Raw genomic sequence first — 21,707 nt, 5'->3', positions numbered from 1 at the left:
CTCACACTCAGTTAACTCCAACAAGGACAGACAGCTCATGGGACAGCCCCCTTTCATCCAGAAACAAGGGACCAAGAAGGAAACTATAGACGGAGAAACTGAGGACACCACCAGGAAGTAATAATGTTGTGATTAAAATCCAACTCTCAAAAGACCTTGTTTTCTTCCATAGTAAGGATACATCATCTTCGAGTTGAGTAAGTGTGGGAGGAATACATGTTCAAAGCAGGGAGGTGTCAAGTGAGCATTTTGTTCACTGGGCTGGGTACAAAACAGTTTCCTGCCTAGAATCCACAGTCATGCAAACCTTGCCTCAGATTGCCTTTATGAAAAGGAATATCTAATGGTTTCTTGCAGTTTGCTGTTTTTCCACAGTTCACTAACTCAAAAGCACACACAGAATCCAGGAGTGCTAAGCTACATGAAGAGGTAGCAAGATTATTTACTCCTGAAAGTGCTGCTGTCTCTCAGATTTTTAACGTTTACGTTAAAGACTGCATTGATGACGTCATAGGAACGAAGCTAAGGAGGCACGGGTGAATTTCTAATTCCCACTAAAACATCAGAACTTCTTTCTGCAGCTTATAAAACGCTGTTGAAGCTTCATCAGAGAGAGACGTCAGTTAGAGAAAAAAAAAGATGCAAAACAGAAAACGGTTTATCATTTGTACAGTTAGTAAACACTGCAGGTTGGTGACTCAGCTAGGAAAATTAATGGGTGCTCAGAAAGAATTGTCTTCCTGCCTGAACGACTTAGTCATCCCTGAATCACTCAGCCTAAAACCTCAGTAACAAGCCCCTCCTTTCCCTGATTCAGTCCTAAACTGTGCGCTCCTTAGGACTTAAGTCTCATTCTTGTCCTATAGCCAAACTCTGTGTAGAAAGCAGAAGGAAGGGAGGTGGGTTGGAAGGTCAAATGAAGACCCCCACCCCCAAAACCACTGTTTGAATATCTTTAGAGAGTAGAGTATGTTCTTAAGGCCGAGTCAGGCTAGCTTGGTGGAGAAACAGCAACAATAGCAGGAGAACTGATGCTGTTACGTCTCTAAGAAAGCCCACCTTGGTAAAATTACAAAAAAAAGAAGACAGAAGGATGGAGGGGAAAGGAGGGGAGAGAAGGGAAGAGAAAATAAGTAATGAGTGCAAGGAGGAAAGAGGAGGAGAAGGTGGAAGAGGAAAGAGGAGGAGGAAAGAAAGAGGGAAAGGAAGAGAAGGAAGAAATGGAACAGGAAAGGGTAATTATGCTGGTGATAGAGCAATTAGTATGTCTGTTAGCCTGAGCATAGTAGTTAACTACAATAGATACAGATGTCAAGACAAATATACACTATATTATTAAAAAGTATAGTTTTGCTAATTACATCCCAATAAAACTAGAAGGGATGCTAAAAATAGAACCCATAGGGATTTGTAAAAGATACAGTCTGTCCTTCCAGTATAAGAATATTTAATCACACTGGAAAGTCTGATCTATCGCATGAGTGGTCTTGCTTGGACAGAAGACAAATGAGGAAGAGGGAAAATGTGCCCCAAATGGTATGTTAGAGATTTTTAGCCTCTTACTTAAAAGATATCCCTATAAAAAGGTAAATGCTATTTTAATTCTTTAAATTAGACTTGAATGTTTTCAATAAAAAAATTAAGTTCCTATGAGTTGTTTTCTTCTAAACCTCATGGACATCATTGGGGAAGATGAATTAGAACTGACGTTTCTGAAGAGTGCATTTTAATAAGCAAGTCAGAACCAGCTGTAGTTAGGATTCTAATATTGGGCTTCTAATTTATAATTAATTTAAAAAGAGCAGAGAAATGGCTTTCTATGGTGAATCTGGCCTGTGAATCACCAAAAAGAAAGATGCTAGAAATAACACAATCTTTATTAAAAAATAAATAAATAAATAAAGCCACCAATGATCTTAATGAGCCATTTTGCCTGATATCAAGCTGTGAATTTATAAAAATCCATACAGAATCAAGAGGAAAGTTTAATAAATCATTGTTTAGGACTAGATTTATGCACGGAATAGAAATTATAAAAACAAGGCAACATGAAAATGCCAGTTCATACTGTTTCATTTCTGTAAGGTTCACGTCTACAGAACTTTTCAAATACATCTGGCATGTGTCCTTCCAAAACTCAAACTGGTAATGGCATAGTGAAGTAGGTTCTGGGGCAATGCTGAGGCCATGAGGGCTCTGCTCACATAAAATGGGATCAGTGTCATTACAAGACAGGCTTCAGAGAGCCATCTCAACCTCCCGTCTCTTCCCCAGTAACTATGAGGACACGATGCTTGTCCTTCTATCCTGAGGCAGACTCCTTCACCACATTCAAATCTTCTTGCACCTTGATCTTGGACTCCCCCCACCTCCAGAACTGCAGGAATGCATTTCCACTGTTCTGGGCTATTCTGCCATAGCTTCACAAATGAACTAAGGTAATGCCTCAGTTCCTAGAGGCTTTGACAATGGACAGTCCCAGGTTCTGTTACCAGCTGTCATTAGGAGCCGCTGTGAAGCTTGCTTATCTCGTTGACCTTAATTTGCTCTCTTTAAAAAAAAAATATATCATTTTTACTTTGCAGGTGTTTGCCTTCATGCATAACTGTATGAGCACATCAGATCCTCTGGAACTGGAGTTATAGGCAGTTGTGAGCTGCCATAGTGGGGGTTGCGGGGGGAGCTGGGAATTGAACCCAGGCCCTCTGCAAGAGCAGCCAGCACTCTTAACTGCTGACCTCCCCAGTCCCCCTCCATTTTCTCTTAATCCAATCCTCTAGGTCTCCACATTCAAATCTCGACCTGGCCAACTCTTAAAATTAAACTTCATGTCTAATTTGAAACATCAGTTTCCATGAACATCTAACTCCATAGCCACTCCTACCCTTAATCTAACTTACATGTCCTTCACATGTGACTAGAAGCACCTGTAATCTTTACTATTGCACTTCTAGGACCTTCAAGAAGTGCCTGTGAACCGATCTTTCTCCTCCACCATCCTGTAAGCTTTGTGAGGAGATGATCCCTCTCTTGTGATCTTAACACTTCCTGACACTCAGCAGACATGCAATAAACATCATGAAATAAAATACTTTGGATGGTTTATGAAAGGCTTCCTTCCATCAGTGGAAATTTATTGGTCATTTCACTGACGTTAGAAAGAACTTCATGTACTTGGTTCATACAGAAGGTCAGTATTGGAAGCTCACCTAAGTATCATCGCTGCTCCTTTGCAAAATGACGGCTATCCATATTAACCCTAATGCTGATAACTGTCTTACCGTACTGGGACCGTAAGGCTAAGTTCCTCCTTGGCAGGAAAAAAATTTTATCTGCAGGCAGACAGGTGAACTCTTACCAGATAGTGAAAACTATATAAGCCAGGGTATTGCCTTTCTCATTCAACTGTCAGAAAATTAAGATCTAGCTTCAGTAACTACGGCAATGAACCCATCCCCAATGCCTAGTCACTTAGAACCTGCTGTGCTTTTGACCATTTTGTCATGACTAACCTCTGCTAGGATTTCTATATAAAATTTTTGTCTTCAAAAACCCAATAAGCTCTCTGAAGAATGAATCAAGTTCTGGTTTATTCGGCCATATTCCCCCTCACATTGGTTACCTGCACGGGATCCCCTTTTATCCAGCAGTCAGAAAATAGTTCCTTGGTTCACTAGGTTTATATTTTATATCTTGTGTTGAATAACAAGTGCCCAGAGATGCCACTGGCAGGCAATTAGAATCTTTCGGTTTTGATATAAATTCTTAGCTGTTACATTTTTCTCTCTGCTGTAGCAGCCAGGTTTTCTCTTCTGGGCCATCACAATCGTATGAGCTCTTGGAATCTAAAAAAAATCTAAAGCTAGCTCCTGAGGCCATTCTGATATTCCCGACCTTGAACCTCCCATGACGATTGTTGTCAATAGACAGCAAGTCCTGGGGTGGCAGGGCTTCTTGCTCTAAAGCAGAAGGCACGCCTTAGGTAGATCTTGTCCGTCTGTGAAAAGCAAGAATCAATACATAGACTTGAGGAAGAACACTTGACTTACATGCACAAAGCCCCAGTTCAAGCCTCAGCATAAGACGGGGGAGGGGGGATACCAACATTTGGCTTGTTTTGTTTTGGAGATACAGTGTCTCTCTATCTTGTAACTTTGGCTGGCCTGGATCTCTCTCTAGGGACCAGGCTAACCTCAAACTCACAGAGCTCTGCCTGCCTCGGCCTCTGCAGAGTGCAGGGATTAAAGGGGTGTGCAACAATGCTTGTGATTTTCTTTCAAGGTTGCTGTTATCATTGTATTTAATTGTGAAAGCTCTTCTCAGACCCTTTTTGTGTAGATGGGACAACCATGGCAAACAGCTAAAACTAGAGCCTGCTAATTTTTGGAGAATACTCATCTTATTTTAAATTTTCCACAGTGTCTGGGCCTGATCCACTAACACAAAGATGACTCATCAGCAGTAAATAATACCTAACGCATCCAACAAAAGCTTACCTGTCCAGAAGGAAATGTCCAGGGAGAGACCTGGGAAGTTCTTATCTTGTCAGAGAGAACATGGCAAAAATCAGAGCCATCTGGACCCCTAGAACCAAATTGTTCAGAACTAAACAGGAGAAAAGGTCTGAGAGGGTGAGATCCCTTTGCAACTCCTTCCCCCTGGCAGGAGAAAGTTTCTACTCCAGGCCATGCTCATGAAATCCAACTATGTCATATTACATGTGGCACAGTCAAATCAGGATCCATGCTCTTGGAAACAGCTTCTTAAGGTTCCTCGTTATCACAGAAACTTTTTTTTTCTGAAATTATCAAAATAGTTCCAATCTTCCTGAAACCCCTAAATACAAAAGAGACCGCAGCCTCCAAACCAGCCCCTGGAAATGACCGTCGGATAATCAGCTGTAAGATACGAACAGATTCCCTTATTAACAGCAGCACTTAACCTCTCTGGCTGACAAGGATCAGGATGGTTGAGTCTGTAGGCTAAGGAACCATAAGCAAAGTACCAACCAGGGTGGTGGCTTAAATGAACAAACAAACAAGTTATCTTCTCATAGTCTAGGGAACCCAGGAAAGAGGTGTCAACAGGGCCAGTTAAACTCTGGAGGCCTCTTCCTGGTTACACATGCCACCATCTCGTGATCTTCATGCGGTGTCTCTATGTACAGTCATGACTACTCAGATTTCTCATTCTCATGAGGAAACTATTCACAATGAATTTTGGACTCCCTCAAAAGCATGTGTTTTAACTAATCACCTTTTAAAAGACCTTGTTCTGTCATACGTGATGGGGTACTGAAGTTCACAGAGCTTTAATTTGCGGAAGAGATGAAAGTCAGCTCAAGACTCACGGCCATGCTCAAGGCACGGGGCTGTTTTAAATGCAACTGGAGCCTTACGTGTGTCCTTTGTATTGTTAAATGTTGGTGGAGAATGTCTCAAAGGTCAACATGAGGGTATGAAACCCTGAGAGCCACACCCAGCTTACTAGGGTGTTGATAGCTCCGTAATCACTAGAGAGCCATCACACAACCCAATCAGGCTGGAATTCCAAACTGCAACCGAGTCTCACCAGGTCTCAGACTGCCCAGAAGCAGAGGAGATGAGTACATCTCCTTTAAGGGGTTATTTAAGGAGTTTAAACACAATACGGGCAATGTGCTGAGGCCAAGGTCTGCTGGCGCCATTGTTAGCATGATTTACACACCCCTTCAACTCAGGAGAGGAGCGTTTTCCCAAAGTAGCAGCATCTGAAGACACAGACATGTTCCATACCCTGTGCTACCCTAACTTCTTCAGACAAAAGCCCCCTGAGCGTGTGTCACCTGGTAACCTCCACTGCAGACCCGGGATACAGAGTGTAGACCCCAAATTCCCTGCACTCCTTCAAATGTGCAAAAGAAAGTGAGCAGGGAGTCTAATTGCCGAGGAAAGAGAATGGCTGGGTGCAGTGACAAAGTGGTCATCTTAGAAGAGGAGTTAGTAAGTCCAGAATTCAAGCTCTTAGACAGTCCCACAACCTAGGGCTGGTCCCAGGCCAGTCTGCTTCCCACCGTTTCTAGCACAAGCTCCCTGCACCGGAGTTCTGAGCACACACGCCACCAGCCGCTGAAGAACTACCTGAGAGATGGCGTGAGAGATGTCTGTCCCACCTGGAAGTACCGAATGGTCTCTTTCCTCGGAAGCAGCTCACAGACGGCAAGTGCCTGGGGAGCTGGTGAACTAAACCGAGCTCTTTTGCCTCTCCATGACTGCCAGGCAGGAGCTGAGAGTGCAGAGTGCCAGGATTCCTCTGCACAAGACCTTCAGGCGGCCGCAGAGAGCAAACAGCCTCAGGTTGGTTGAGTCTTCCCTTCCCAGATTCACCTTTCCATTACCCATGATTCCCTTGTATCCTCACGCCAGGCTCCTATAGCAGGGATCCGTGCTCTACAGCAGCACCCCGTAAAACTCAGAGGACCCACTCACCAGAAGAACGTTCTCTCATTACCAAGGCGTCTCAGCCGCTCTCCACCACGGTTTTGTTTTTCAATGGAGATTTTTTTTAAATATATTTTTACTTTTTGAGGTTATAAGAGAATTACATCATTTCCCCCTTTTCTAGTCCCCAAACCTTTCCATACACCCACTCCCTTGATCTCTTTCAAATTCATGGTCTCTTTTCCTTTATTGGTGGTGGTGGCGGTGGTGGTGGTGGTGGTGGTGTGTGTGTGTGTGTGTGTGTGTGTGTGTGTGTTCCTAAATAAATAAATACAGCCTTCTCAGTCTGTATAATGTGACTTGTATGTATGTTTTCCAGACTGGCCATTTGGTATTGTATGACCAACTGGTGTGTTTTAATATCATCTGTGTACATTTTAATTTCATTTCTCTAACTTGGATTCTTTTTTTTTTAACTGTGAGTTCTTGGGAAAAGGGAAAAAAAAAAAAAAACTCTGACACATCCTTGAATTCCCTATGCTGCTCAGCACAGCGTCTTACACAAACTAGAGGCTCAATGTGTTGACTAACTGAAGGATGAATTAACCATGTCAGTCAGCATGAAAGCCGGGTTCTTTATTTAACCTAACTGAAACGATTTCCGTGAAGTTGTTTTCTTCTTTGAAGAGTACAGCATGAACTGCTTTTAATGAGCAAATTACTGTGTGCATATGCCTCTGTAAATCGATGTTTTCTAGATATGCATCATACACACCCGAGTCCCAGAAAATTCAAAGAAAAAGCTCTTCTAAAACCAGAGCTACCTTCCTGGATATATCATAGTAACACTTTTTTTTATCCTGCCCTTTTTTTTCTTACTTAACTCATTACTGGAGCCATTCCCATGAATGCAGAGCATGCAGAGACCCTGAGAGCCCTGACATCGTCTGAATCTATACAGTGTCCCCTGTTTTCTTCTCCTATGTACCCACATAGCACCCTCAAGGAGAAGGAGAATATGAGAGCCAGTCTGCTCTACGCACAGGAGAATGCTGCCATGGCTGCCATGGGGTTGATTGCTACTCAGAATCCCACACAGCCTTGCCTCTCCCGTGGCTGCTGCTCCACTATAGCTTTCAGCATCGCCCCACATAGTCCAAGCTGAGTTGTGTCTCTTGGCTCACTTGGTTACTAATAAAGCAACCTTCTTAGTTTCCATGTTCCATGTCTGCAGGTCCCCAATTTTAGGTTACAGCAATCTACTGCTGAGTTCCTACAGTTTTCACCTAAGCAGGGCTCTCTCTCTCTCTCTCTCTCCTCTCTCCCCTCAATAATATCCCTGACTGATTAACCACCTAGAATGTAGGTACACGGTGGAAGTTCTACCTTCTCTACCCTGAGTATGGGTCAGCAGCAAGCAAGCATGTATTTTACTGTTTATTTGTCACAGGGTCTTTCTATGTAGCCCTAACTGGCCTAGGGCTTACCAGGCTGGCTTTGAACACTCAGGTCATCCTCTGCTCCCCAAGTGCTGACATTCCAGATATGTGCCTTTAAATAAGCAGGAGAGCATGCTGGTAGACTGGGCAGTCACTTTGGAGCCAATTGTGTGGCCTGAATATTTAAGCATCCAAAACATTCAACGACCTGCAAGTCCTGAGATTTTCTAAATCAGTGACCGGTGAGCAGCTCTGGGGCAATAGGAGTCATGCTGCATGAACCACAGCATGTTTTCAATGTCATGGAGAATGTTCCCTAAGTATCTGCTCCATAGACTACCCCTTCTGTATCATCAAAGCCTTCCACATCAGATCTGTCTCTCGGTGTATTAACTTGCTCCATCATCACAAAAGCACTGATAACCAGTGGCCATCTGCTATCCCCCAAGTTGTGTTCTCTCAATCATCCCCAGCTCTGTAACTGGCTCCCCTCAAGACTCCAGCTTCACTAAAACCTCTCTCTTCCAACCACACTGGCAAATCAACTGGAAAATTCAGAGGATGCTTATTGCTTCCTGACTTAACAGCTCATTCAGCTGCACATAATGACGTGAATCAGGTTTTTAAAAACTGTCAACATCATTTTTCTGCTGATTCTCCTCCTACTCCCCACTCACTTGTCTCCTTCGCAGGGTCCTCTCCCCACCTCCTGCCTATCCCCCAATTCTCTTTATTCTGCCTTTCCTCCCTCGTTTAAAGACATCCGTCGTTGTCATTAACGTTTATACGGAAGTGACTCTCGAGGCCACTCCCTCCAGTTCCCATTTCCCCACGAGTTTTATCCAACTACCCTCTAGACACACACTGTCCAATCGAGACTCTTCTGTGGGCTTTACCTCATTTTTTTCTGCTTTGTCATCCCATCAAACCAATTCTAATGATTTTTTTTCTTTTTTTTACCAACTGGAGACTCTTAAAAGTATCCCCTCACATTGCCTGTGAACCAGACTTCTGTTTACTACCCATGACTTTGTACAACCTTGGGAATGACTCCCAAGCAATTGAGCCTAAGTACCAGACCGTCCATGAGTTTCTTATCAAGGAAAAAAAAAATTGTAAACACTCAGGCTTCGCTTGCTTTCAGTCAACATCAAGATCACTAATTTTGAACGTCAGGCAGCCGGGTGACACATTATTCTTGCCCACGAGATTGCCTCGTGCGTAACATCTCTGATGTGTGGCCTATGATAATAGAGGCTCCCTGGACTAATGGTTAAGGAATTTTAAGGCTGCCAACTCTTTACTGGAATTTACTGGAACCTGAGTATGCCCTCTTGGGTGAATGGAAAAGAATTAAAAGGCTTAGCATCTTTTTCTTCTTAGTGTGTGGGGTTTGTTAGTTTTTGCTGTTGCTGTTATTTAGTTGTTTGTTTACTTGCATCTTCTTTTTCCACCTCCTCCTCTTCCTTCTCCTTTTCTTCTGTCTTAACCTTTGGATCTAACTCTACTCAGCTCTACAAACAGACATGCTGACCACTGAAAAATGATTTGTCCCAAACACTAATATTCTGGTTTAATATAGTCACCTAATCTCTCTCCTTCACCTCCACATCAAGAACCATCAGGCTTTGAAAGGAGTGGAAAGAGGAATCTCTGGGTTCCTGAAAGTTCTTCACCTGTTCTCAGGTATATTACTTCGTATAAGCATCTCCCTCTCCCTCTGTATTGTACATTCAGAACTCAACTCCTTGAAACATACTGATATGTGGGCAAAGTTCCCACTTTTCCATTCTTTGACCATTAAAAAAGCCTTTTGCTCATCTTCTAAGGATCGGCTTTTCCATGATATGAGCTTCTGGACCTGGATTCCAGACCCCAACAAGTTAAGCTACGCCTAGGCTTAGATTTGCAGAATTATCCCCCTCTGTCTTAACCCTGTAATTTATGAAAATTTCTACAAAAGGTCAACATTCCCTTCAGGCACTGCATTACTGAATCACGTGCCCCTGCCTTCTTACCACATACCATTACAGATCTGTTCAACTTGGGTTAGGTGCTACCTAGGCCTCAAAAAAAAAAAAAAAAAAAAAAAGACAGACAACCTACTATGCTGTCTGTGATGTCTGCAGATCTGCAGTCCTCATTTCCCCAAAGCAATTTTGCCAAGCACATTTAGCAATCAGGGGCTAAGGTGTCGCACCCTCTGATAAACACACAGACTAAAGGACTTAAGCTTTCCCAATTCTCCTGCTGCCTGAGAATCAGAAACAACCTGATTGCCAGCAGTCTATGGGCTAATCATCAGCTTCATAGTGTGAGACTTCCCCACCCTCTCTGAAATCTGTAAGAAGGAACGCCTGCTTAGCCTGGTGGGTCTTAACTCTCTTCAGATCCCCACCAGACCCATCTGTTTATCTGTGGTGTTAACGAGTCCTCTGATAAATATCTTTCTCTCTTGACCTTTCCACGCCTGGATGCATTTCTCCATCTTCTCCATCTCCCTCTTCCTCCCATTTCTCAATACTTTCCTTGCTGATAACCACATGTCTTACAAAGTAGGTCTCCAACATTACCCCTTCTAACATGTACTCTCACATTCCTCCATGCCTCTCGTTGGTGTGACAGCTGCAAAACTGGAAACTTGAGGTGCATGCAAAATAAGACGCTGTTCCTTTAAATGGCTACTGACATCCTTTCAGATTTTGTTGTTGTTGTTGTGATCAGATAAGGCACCAGTTTAAACCAAGCAAAACTGCTGACTTTTCCTCCAGGCTACCACAGTAAACTTTGTTCATTATAATGTTAAATTCTCTATATGAGAATTCATACTCCCTAGCTACTCCCATCCACCATCTTTAAACATATGACTTATAAGGAAGTTTATTTAATGCCTCCCACAGAGCACACTTCAGAATGTGTGAGGGTCTACATGTAATGACAACGCTTTCCAGTAAGAATATGAATAAGTCTTCCAAATGAAATCCCTAGCCTTCTGTGTGGGAAAGGAATCAGCCTATTCCCAGTGCTGTCCTTACTGGTTGCACATAATAAACTTTTCTCCACTGATTGTACTTCTAGCTTGTACTCACCAAGAAGTAAGCCTTTTGGGTTTGTTCACACTACCACGCATTCTATGTTAACCTTTAGCACAGCGCACTTCACACTCTTCTAATGTTATTTCTCTCTATCCACCATCCCCCACTAGACTCAGTTCCTCAAGCAGTGATATTCATGACAGGCGTTCAGCCTGGTTCCTTTGCATGTTAAATGCTAGTGATAAGTATCTTCTGGACTGCCTCCGTAACTCTGAGTACGCTAGGACACCGCATGTGACCCTTCCTCAGACATCACTTTTTTGACTGGGAACTTCTGCTGTGGTCCTGATAGTTGAGAATTCAGAGTCCACAGCCGTTGGTGCAGTGGTAGGCATGGCCGCCCTCCAAAGCACACTGCAGTCCTGATTGCAACCTGCAACTCAGGCAGTGTCAAATAAGCAGAGGACTGAGACCAACTAAAATTAGCCACATCCTGGTACTCAACATAGCCTAAGACTTGGCAAGACAATCCCTTCTGCAGGCACCGTGCTGACAAGGCACGGTGAACTGGAAGTCAACCAAAGAAGAAAACCTGCAGTATCTTTAACACAGAAAGCCTGAGTTCTGCTGATTCATTCTGACTTCAGGCTGCAATAACACTTGAGTAAGGAGCACCCAAGCTTACTCTGCAACTTTCTTTCTGCAGAGCCGACAGAATCTGGCATACAAGAAATTTAATAGTCTTCTGCAATTCCTCAGATGTGGGCTACGGTCACCTGCATCACAGTGTCTGGTATTACTTAATATTAAGTAACATTAATATGAATATTACTTAAGTAATATTGTCTTATAAAATGTAGTCCTTCTTAAACTACTGATGAGAGCTGAAAATTCTGTCTAGAGTCTCTATAACTACAGAGACTCCTATGGGAAAACACCTTCACCAAATCCCCGTTGCCAGTTCAGTGTGAACTCTTCGGTCCCAGCTAAGACAAGAGCTCTTGTTCACACTTTGCACAAGAACACCTGAACAAACTGTTCCAACTTAGGAAAAAGCATTTAAATATCAGCATAAACACAGGCACAGAGACAATAGGGTAAATTTTCATCAGTACAAAGTTTCAAAGAATGTGCATTGGTGCGAATTATGAAGCAAAGAACCTTCTCAAAATAGCTAGCTTGTGAGTCATTGTTTACTTTCTTCTTCCTACATAAGTCATGTGTGTTGCATTATAAAAAGCAAAACGAAAGAAATTTCTAGACTTAAGTCTAACTATGCTTCAGTCAGTCACTTATTATGCTTCTTACATCATAATTACTACAGTTAGCATTCAATTAACTAGCATTACTTCAAATATTTATTCCTTTTAAAGTCATAGTATGACAAGACTGGGCCCCTCAGCAGTCAATCATGGATCAGAGCGGGGCTCACAGGGCCCTATGCCTCCTTATTGAACTACTGGCTATTGATGGATTTGGGGGGAGGGGTGGTAATTGTCTTCGGTTACATACCCATTGATAAGCCCACCAGAATCCAATGAACAGTTTCAAACCCCATGGTAACACAGACAATTCTGGTTAAAACTCAATGGATATCAAAAAAGGAAAATAATATATGAATGTAGAAAGGAGACTTAAGGGGGAAGGGTGGGTGTTTGAGGCAGGAAGGAGATGAGAAAAGACAAAGTTACGGTAATCAAGAACATTCTTTTTATATACGTGAAAGTATCTAATTATCACAACTCGGGAAAAGTTATTAAAATTATTACATGTAAGTTCTTTTTTGGGACACATAACATGTTCAATGTCTTTTTTTTTGTTTTTTTTTTTTTTCAGAAAAACAAAATAAAATCATTACTACTATTCCAACTTACCAGACCTCTTCAAGTATTCTTGGCCAGATAACGCACTAAAAATACCAGTTGCTTCAGAGCAGACATTGTTTTGGTGAGTCTTAGAAATGAAGTTTTACTTTCCCTGCTTCCTAAAAGGATTTGCTGCACACTTACTTGTTCAGTATGAGGTCAAGAATGAACTTGGAGCCAAAGGCTTCAATCTGGAAGCTCGCCTGGGCCAGATGGACAGCCTGAATGCAAAGAGACAGAAGGAGCCATAAGAGATATTTAACAGGACCAGAATTTTTGTGTAGCCTTTTTCTGCATCTTTATGTATCAACTCATCACTTTAAAGACTGCGTGTGCCATCTTGGTTCTGCTTGGAAGATCCACTGTGTGACCAGCAAAGGCACTAAAAGAAAATCAGTCCTCCCAAACAAAGCCACAGAGGCAAGAATCAGCAGTATGTCCTGCTGCACCTGCAGAGTGACCATGATGAATTGTGCAAAACTCTAATCAAAGCTTGACTTTAGACTATATTGTATCTCCAAATGAAGTTTCCTACACACCAAAGTGAGAACTCATGTCAGCACCCTGCTCTTCGGTGGGATTAAGGACTTTCTTTATGTGATATATCAGCAGAACGTGACAATAAAATGCAACGGGACAGCCTTCTGGCTTCTGAAAGCACTTGACCTCTTAGGAATACCAGGTTTACATTCCCCTTTAAGAGTCATGCTTAGGAGTTTGATGCCTTAATTCAAAGCCCAACAATAATCCCATCTAAGCCAGGATCATATTTAGCAGGTGTTAAAAGATTAGCATAGGTCAGAGAAGTGCCCTGAATAATGTAAATTAACAAATCAATGAGGAGTTGTCAAAGTAGTATCCACCATAAAGCTTTCCTTTGTCATCCTATCAAGTTAAAAGAGAGAGAGAAAAAAAAAGACAGCAACTCCTTAGACTCATTCTCAAGGCAACAGCACCATACAACAGGTGAGGCCAACGGAAACATCCCCTCTAGGGGCTTTCTTTTCCCAGCTCCCTCTGTTGCCACTCCAGGCTCCTCTTAGCCCTCCTTTCCATTAGTGTTTATCAAATGTTCCCCATCCTTCAAAGGCATCCCGGTCACCTGCCCTCATATACACTCTAGGAATGAACTCTGGTCCCCAGAGCAGCAGGAACAACTTGCTTCCCCCTCCTCCATCCATTGGGATGTTTGCTCCTTCCATTCAGTGAGGGCCGAGACACGTGTCCCAGACGTCTTGCCAATGACGGTAGATTAAGGACTCTTCCCCAAAGCTATACAACCTTCAAATAATCCACCAAACATTTATTGTCAAGACTATTATCTTGCCACAGCCATAAAAACACCATCAATAAAACTATGGTTTTTACTTTAGTCCATCTTGGCTGCCAGTTACTCAATAAAATCAGTAAGCAGAATTTTAAAGGCAATTAACACATACTAAATTTGAAATACAGACCAGTTAAGTGTTTTCTGTTACCCTAATCCCATCAGCCTCCATTCCAAAGTCCAAACCATTTAGAACAAGATCGTCACGCCTGTCCAAGGTTCCTGCATCTAAACGTAAGAATAGGAAGCATCTGTTTTGTCAAGCATGGTCTCTGTCATCTGCGGTGACCTTTAAATAGCCAATACAAACTGTTTGGTCTTTACATGAATTCATTTCATATCTTGCACCATGAATTTTTGCTTGAAGACATTTATATGGATGAATGAATAAGAGGAGGTTTTTCAGCTATGGTTTCCAAAAGCTTTTTTTTTAAACCCTAAAAGTTATTTCCTGAGAATATAAGCACTTAAGCATATTTTCCTCATAAAAATGTAATAGAGAACTGTTCACTTGTGACAACCCAGCTTTACCAGGCTGATCCATAAGACCTTCTAAAGCTTCCTTACAAATGCTAAGAACCTGCTGTTGACCCAGGAAAACCTTATCTTCTTGCACATAAGCAATGAGACAAATATAAACAGCAAGGGGACCTGTGGAAAAATAGGGTAGGTGCTGATAAACACAGCACGCCCGTTTTATATAACTGCTCGAACTTGCACAATTTGATTATCACTAAGTTTGTCCTAAGTCAGCATGACAAACTTCAGTGTTGCAGAATCTAGTCCAAGATTTAGCAAGTGACACCGGGTTTGCCTTCTGCCCTTCTGGAGAGTTCATGGTGCAAGCGCCTTCGAAGAAATCTCACAGGTAAAGATTGTTGCATCTAGAAGGCACGGTCCCAGGGAACTCTTGCCTCTGTGTCTAAGTGGCCGCCAGGGCTAAGGCTGAGCCACATTTTGGCAGGGTTAGGACAGCAGCTACGAGAAGACTTCCCTGACAAAATGCTATTTGAATGAAATTTCAAAAGTTAAATAATACCTAGGAGGGGAGCAAAAGATTTATGTTCAAAATTAGGCTCAAAAAAAAATGACTACTGGAATAAAGAATACTTTTCCATTTGTTTAAAAAATTACATGTGCTGTGTAGGCAAATAACTTGCAGAGTAGATGTCATCAGGCCTCGCCAAGTGAGCTACCAACTTTGTGTGATGTGCTCAATGTAAAACTTCTGTTGTCAAATGTGAACAGGGGACCCAGACGGCCACGTCCCCTCCAAATGCTCATTCCTGGCATTTCACTCAGCAGGATCTAGCTTGCAGCAGCAGCAGCAGCAGCAGCAGCAGCAGCAGCACCCTCCATATATGTAAATCAGTTGCCCTCTGGCACCGCCGAGGTGATCTGCCACACCTCTCTTCTACAGGGGAAAAAATCTGCTTCATTATCGTTATCAAACAGAGGTATTCTAACATTTTAACTTATTTCATTTCTAAGGTCAGGCCGTACATTTTTTTCTTATAAAACAATATGTCTTCCACATATTGATCTTATTTGCTCACACTATAAAAAAAAAAACAACAAAAAAACCCCTATAAATTCACTTAATAGAGTTGCATCTATTTTAAATAATATCATTTTTCTCTCACCCCGTTTACCTTCCCCCTGCTCTTCGTTATGAAATGAGACACAGAGCACTGATTCTCCACCCTAAGCAAAGGCCTGGCCTTTGTTTCCTTCCCTATCATTGTATTATTTCTGTGTTGAAGTGCGTGTGTGTATGTGCACGCGTGTCCTTTTTAGCTTTGAGATAGGTTTATGGGTTTGTTTTTGTTTTGTGTTTGTTTTGGTTTGGTTTTGGTTTTGGTTTTTTTGGGTTGTTGTTTGTTTGTTTTTTCTCTCTATTTTTTTCCTTGGGACAAGGCTCTGTGTAGCCCTGTCTGTCCTGGAACTCACGAGGTAGATCAGGCTGGCCTCAAACTTGGAGATCTGCCTCCCAAGCTCTGGGATTACTAGTGCACCACCACGCCCAGCTTTGAGACAGCTTTAAGCAGTCAGGCTAGACTCATATTCACCAGGAATCTGAGGCTGGCCTGAATTCCTGCCACTGCATCCCAAATGCTAGAATTAGACAAGTAAAACCATGCCTAGATCATGCAATTTTTATTTACACATATGTACATACATACATACTTACATATATAGTTTTATACTCAAGCACACACACCTTCGAAATGCTAGGAAATTAGACAAATAGCAGAAACGGGTAGGGTTTTGTGTGAGACAGTACAGCACTTCAGATTTCTCTAATATGTTTAGAATTGACAAGATGGTACACTTGGTTGAAAATACAAAGGCAGACTAAAGCATTGTTCCTCTCCTTAAAAGGAGGAATGATACGGCGAGGTTTATATAAAATGAGATCCTCAGACTACTTCGGAGAAGGGTTGGTAAACCCCACATGAGGTACAATGGTTTCTCCTTCTGGCTGCCTGTTAAACAGCCCTGTTTTTATAAGGACGTTCTCTGTAATGGCCCTGACGAAGGGCACAGTTTTACAGCGAGGAAGCATCACTTCACAAGGAGGAGTGCATCGCTGGGCTCAGAATTACCACCCTGAAGGACTGAAAACAGCTGTTGCCTCCGCACTTTTGGTATTTCTCTTTTGACTAAGAATCTGGCCCAGGGAAATTGCAGGAGCTTCATAAACAAAAACAACCGAGAGCAATTATATGCACAAAACCTTTGCTGAGAGACAATTTACAAGCCTTAAAGCACTCTTTTGTCTGTCTGGCTTCTTTTTCTTTCTTTCTTTCTTTCTTTCTTTCTTTCTTTCTTTCTTTCTTTCTTTCCTTCCTTCCTTCCTTTTTTCTTTCTTTCTTTCTTTCCTTCCTTCCTTTTTTCTTTCTTTCTTTCTTTCTTTCTTTCTTTCTTTCTTTCTTTCTTTCTGACAGACAGCATCTAAAGCTACCATATTAAGCATCTTGAAAGTCCACTCCATCCTAGGCCAGGTTGTCAGCTTTGCCATCACATAATGCTGGGATATAACCCAGACAGCTCGTAACAGGCACACAGCAGGCGCTGAAGAGGCACAGGGAGCTGTTCTTGAGATTTATATTTAAGGACAGTTAATAGACATGAAGAACAGGAAAATATATCAGCTACTATATATATATTGACATATTATATACATACATATATATATTACCCATAAAAATATAAAATGGCCATTTGAGCACATGAATGTTTTTCACAAAACCATGTTTCACACAGTATTCTCTGCCTTTTGTGGGAGCTGAGCTCTCTATATCATACCTATCTCAAGAACTAAAACCGGGAAACAGAAAGCTTACCCTTTCCCGCTTACAGAACCTCAGAACTCAATGGAAGCTGAGGAAGTTACAGAACAGAAAGTCTGTACCATCGCTCTCCTTGCTTCTTTACTTGCTTCTTTACTCTATATGTGACTGCGGAAGCAGAGGGCAACCTGGAGGTGGTTCTCTCTTAAGTATACTGTTGTTTGCGGGGATACTCGCTAAAGTAATAAAAGATGAGTTCTCAGGGGCTGGAGAGACGTGCTCAAGTTAAGAGCACTTGCTGTTCTTACAGAGGACTTGAGTTCCATTCCCAGACCTCGCCAGTCAGCTCACACCCCTTGTACCTCCAGCTCCGGGGAACTCAATGTCCTCTTCTGCCTTCCCCAGGCATCGCACTCACATGCACAAAATACACTCAGACACACAGACACAGACATAATTTGAAAAGAAAAATAAATGCAGGTGACATACATATCCAGCCCCTTCTCGTGTTTTGATCATCCCAAGGCACTGTCATATTTACCCAGATTGCAGGTGTTATTACTATTTCTCATATAAGAAAAAAAATTTAATTTTATGTGCATTAGTGTGAAGGTGTCAGATCCCTTGGAATTCAGAGTACAGACAGTTGTAAGCTGCCATGTGGGTGCTGGGAATTGAACCTGGGTCCTTTGGAAGAGCACACAGTGCTCTTAACTACTGAGCCATCTCTCCAGCCCCAAGAAAAAAATTTTTTTAAAGAGACAGAAGGTTAAGTGACATTCTTGTCAAAGGTCATACAACAAAGGACTGCAAAGTACTAGCTTCAGTTCAGTGAAAAGTGTCAAGCCCGTGTCAGAAGTCCTTAAATCTTCAAATCTCAATAGTCATTAACATATAAATAACAATAGCTTACCCCAAGGATGTGTATGAGGATTAAATTAGATCAAACTGTAATAGAAACTTACTAGAAAATGTTGGTCACATTGTAAGGCCTTAATAATTTAGAAAAGAACAACATAGAGTGAGAAAGGAGAGAGAAAAGAAGAATATATTAACATTTTACAAAGGGTAGAAATGTCAGCTCCTTCAAAATTCCCCACACTATATCTGGTTCCTTTCTAGCAAATTCCAATGTGCATCTGTACTCTGTAAAATTTGAAAATGTTGCATTTGTATTACTCACTACAATTATAGATTATGCTTTGACCTTGTTCAAGTGCAGTGTCTTTGAAACAATATGAATCATTTCCCTAAGAAGTGAAACAGCTGCAAACGTTTCACGAAGGCAGTTTCACAAATTAAGGTAATTTGCTAAACAATTCCCGCCAAGTTACATTTAAATAGGTAGCCTGTGGAAGAGAATATCATCACGTGTCCTAATGTGTTCCAATGCATAGTGTTACCAGTTAACCTGCTAACAAGCTGGAATAGGACACCTACCTTGTATGAGCTGTAGAAGATGGAAGGTTATAGAAAAATTAAGATTCCCATTTAAGAAGTTGACCATCTGGGACATGAAATGAAAAACAACTGAGTACGAAATAGAGTACACCCAATTAAATATCAACAAAAAATTATCTGTTGTCATGGGACATACGAGCACAATTAATCATCAAATTTGGAGTAGGGGCAAGTATATTAGAATTTGGAGAGGAAATTTAGTAGACTGGAAATCAGTGACAGTGGCTTATGGGGGAGTCTCAGCATGTAAAGACGAGTAGAATTCACAGAGCTCAAGGACTTAATGGGATGAAAATACCAAGTCTTTCTAACGTTTGCAAATAGATAGGTGCATCAGGATCGTGCTTTTAAAGCAAAACACAGAATGTACTTGGGTATTAAAATGCAAGTTAGATGGACGTGAGAATCAAACTTGACAATGCATCATAAAGCATTTCATGACATCAATAAATGTGATAAATGTGTATTAACCCAAGAATGCTAATTTATTCTGCTAAACAATCTATCTTCAGCAGGAACTAGGAAGCTTAAGCCATGTCCTTTGCCTCCTTTTGTTTTACAGAAACAAGACCAATACACGAGCCAAGCGCACTCGGCTCACAGGCCACAGATCAGCATCTCCCAATAAAAGAAGCAGGTCACTGTTTGACTTTGGTCTCTATGCCAACCTCACCAGAAAAAAAAAAGCGGGGGGAACATGGAGTCTGAAAGAAACATAGCCAGGATTCAATTACTGAATCTGATGACACAGAGAAAGCAAAGAATGGGCTTATAGATCCATGAAACTTCTGGCAAATCTTCTGCAAGAACTCCTTTCCAAATTAACCATCTATAAAGAGACTCCAGTTTTATCTACTTCCCTTTTCTGTTGTCCTTCAAACTGAAGTACTCTGAATGGTACACAAAATAGGTGAACAAAAGAGAAAGTAAAGTGATGATCCAAACAGACATTCAAAAAAAAAAAATATGACTCCTGTGCGCTGAAATTTTCTTTACAATCTCTAAAAAAGACTCAAAGAAGAGAAGCCATATTTAATATTATGAGAGGAGAGGGAGACCAGGGAAAATTACTCCTGGTGATTATCCAGCAGTCCTGTACGGCTCTGTGAATACATCACTGACAAAGACTCTTTGGACATTTATATTAACTATCTTCTATACCCTAACCTTTGATAATTGCTCTCTTCTGTACATTCAGCTTACAATGCTAACAAGACAAGCAAAATCACAAGCCTCCACAGCAATTTTATTCAAAGATGAGTACAGCATCGCCAGTATCACAACAGCTGTATTCTTTGGCTTTCATGTAGTTTGTGAAAGACGAGTAAGAATCCAACTATGACAACAGTTGCCATGGAAACAGTTTCTTTCTGCTGCCTTCCTGAATGGTAACATTTAATTTGATGCATTAATCTAGTAGCTGAGGTGTGACTCACCTTCCTTCCCCTCATAAATTTCTACATCACCTAACTGCACAACTCCAAATAGGGCTCTTTCTCTTCAACTCTTTTGTGTTAAAGTAAGAACACATTCTGACTCTCTAGCCAGAATCCTAAACACCCACTAAATAATGTGAATTAAAGAAAAGAATATAGACTATGGGGACATGGTTTAGTGGTAGAGCATTTTCCCAGAATACATGAGGCCCTAGGTTCAATCCCCAGCCCTGAAGGAGAAGAAGAGGGAGAAAAGAAAAGAAAAGAAGTAGGAGGAAAAGTAGGAGCAAAGGGAGGAGAGGGAGAATGAGATACAAACTTTGGAAAGAAAATAAATCAGGCTTCACCCTTATTGTCTGTGACTGGTTACCATTTTTCCAGAATTGCTTATGTAACAGTAGCACTATCCAGGAAACCACCCGTTGAGAGACACTGCCCTAGTCTGCTGCTCTGCTCTTTGGAATGTTGGCTACAGCTCAGTGGGCCTCTTTCAACTTCAAAATCTCTCTGCGACAGAAGGTCTTTAACTTATGATTTCCACATAAGGATTAGCTAAGAGTTAATCTGAGATGCAAAATGAGAACTAGGGTCTGGTAATTACACACTTCACCTGAGCATTATGACAACTGATCAACCATAAATGATACAGTATAGATCCAAATCTTCATTTCTAGTTCTCCCTTGGGAAGAAAACACTTAAGACAGGTAACTAAGAGGGGCTAAGAAGAGGAGTCTACACGGCAAGTTAGAGAAGAGGCTTTTTTTCTTAAAACACCTTGTTAATGGCTCTCATGCCATTCTTCTTGGAGACTATGGCCAGATCTCCAAACCACAGTTCTAGTTTCCATTTGCATGGGTTTCCCAGGCTCTGCTTCAACTTTATCCTAAATGTGCAACTATTTAACTACACTGTTCCTAAGAGACCTTGACTTTTCTTGACTACTTTTTATAAAATTCATGTCACAAGCTGCCTAGAACTGGGATTCAGTCCCTCTTTTTTTTTTTTTTCTACAGGAATTCACATAGATTATGAAGTTCTCTGGACTTTCTGGGGTTCAGCTATAGTCGCTTCTGTCCTTGGCTCTGAATTCTGTCCTCCTCTGCAATCACTGATGGGTTCCCCGCACCACCCCTCCATCTTTGGGTGGCAAGAGTAACTTTCAAACTAGAAGATGTGCCAAAGCTGGATTTCCCCATTTTACAAAGCTGCAGGTGTCACTAGACTTCTTAAATAACACCGGAGCCTGTTCCTTGTCAAAGAGGCTCAACGCTGTCTTATTTTAAAGTTTTACATCTGTGCATAACCAGCAATTGAGAATTCCAGGCAAAAGAAACAGCTAACTGTGGAAGCCCTAAGGCAGAGCATGTTGTATATGTCAAAGAATAGCAGAAAGCCCACTTTTGGTGCCGTGGAACAAGTGAAGGAGAGCAG

At 41.7% G+C, this 21,707-nt stretch overlaps 1 protein-coding gene across 3 annotated transcripts in view; it reads right to left on the bottom strand.

Moving 5' to 3' along the window:
- The window catches only part of Adam23 (ADAM metallopeptidase domain 23), a 144,380-nt gene that overhangs the window by 100,320 nt on the left and 22,353 nt on the right, over positions 1-21,707 (bottom strand). For all 3 annotated transcript variants that reach the window (XM_021648510.2, XM_060368485.1, XM_060368486.1), the window contains exon 3: positions 12,903-12,979. In XM_021648510.2, the coding sequence (XP_021504185.1) occupies positions 12,903-12,979 (77 nt within the window). The remainder of the gene's footprint in view (positions 1-12,902; positions 12,980-21,707) is intronic.

This window comes from Meriones unguiculatus, chromosome 15, assembly GCF_030254825.1.
Source record: "Meriones unguiculatus strain TT.TT164.6M chromosome 15, Bangor_MerUng_6.1, whole genome shotgun sequence".
Lineage (NCBI taxonomy): Eukaryota > Metazoa > Chordata > Mammalia > Rodentia > Muridae > Meriones > Meriones unguiculatus.
This window is presented reverse-complemented; position numbering and strand designations above follow the sequence as displayed.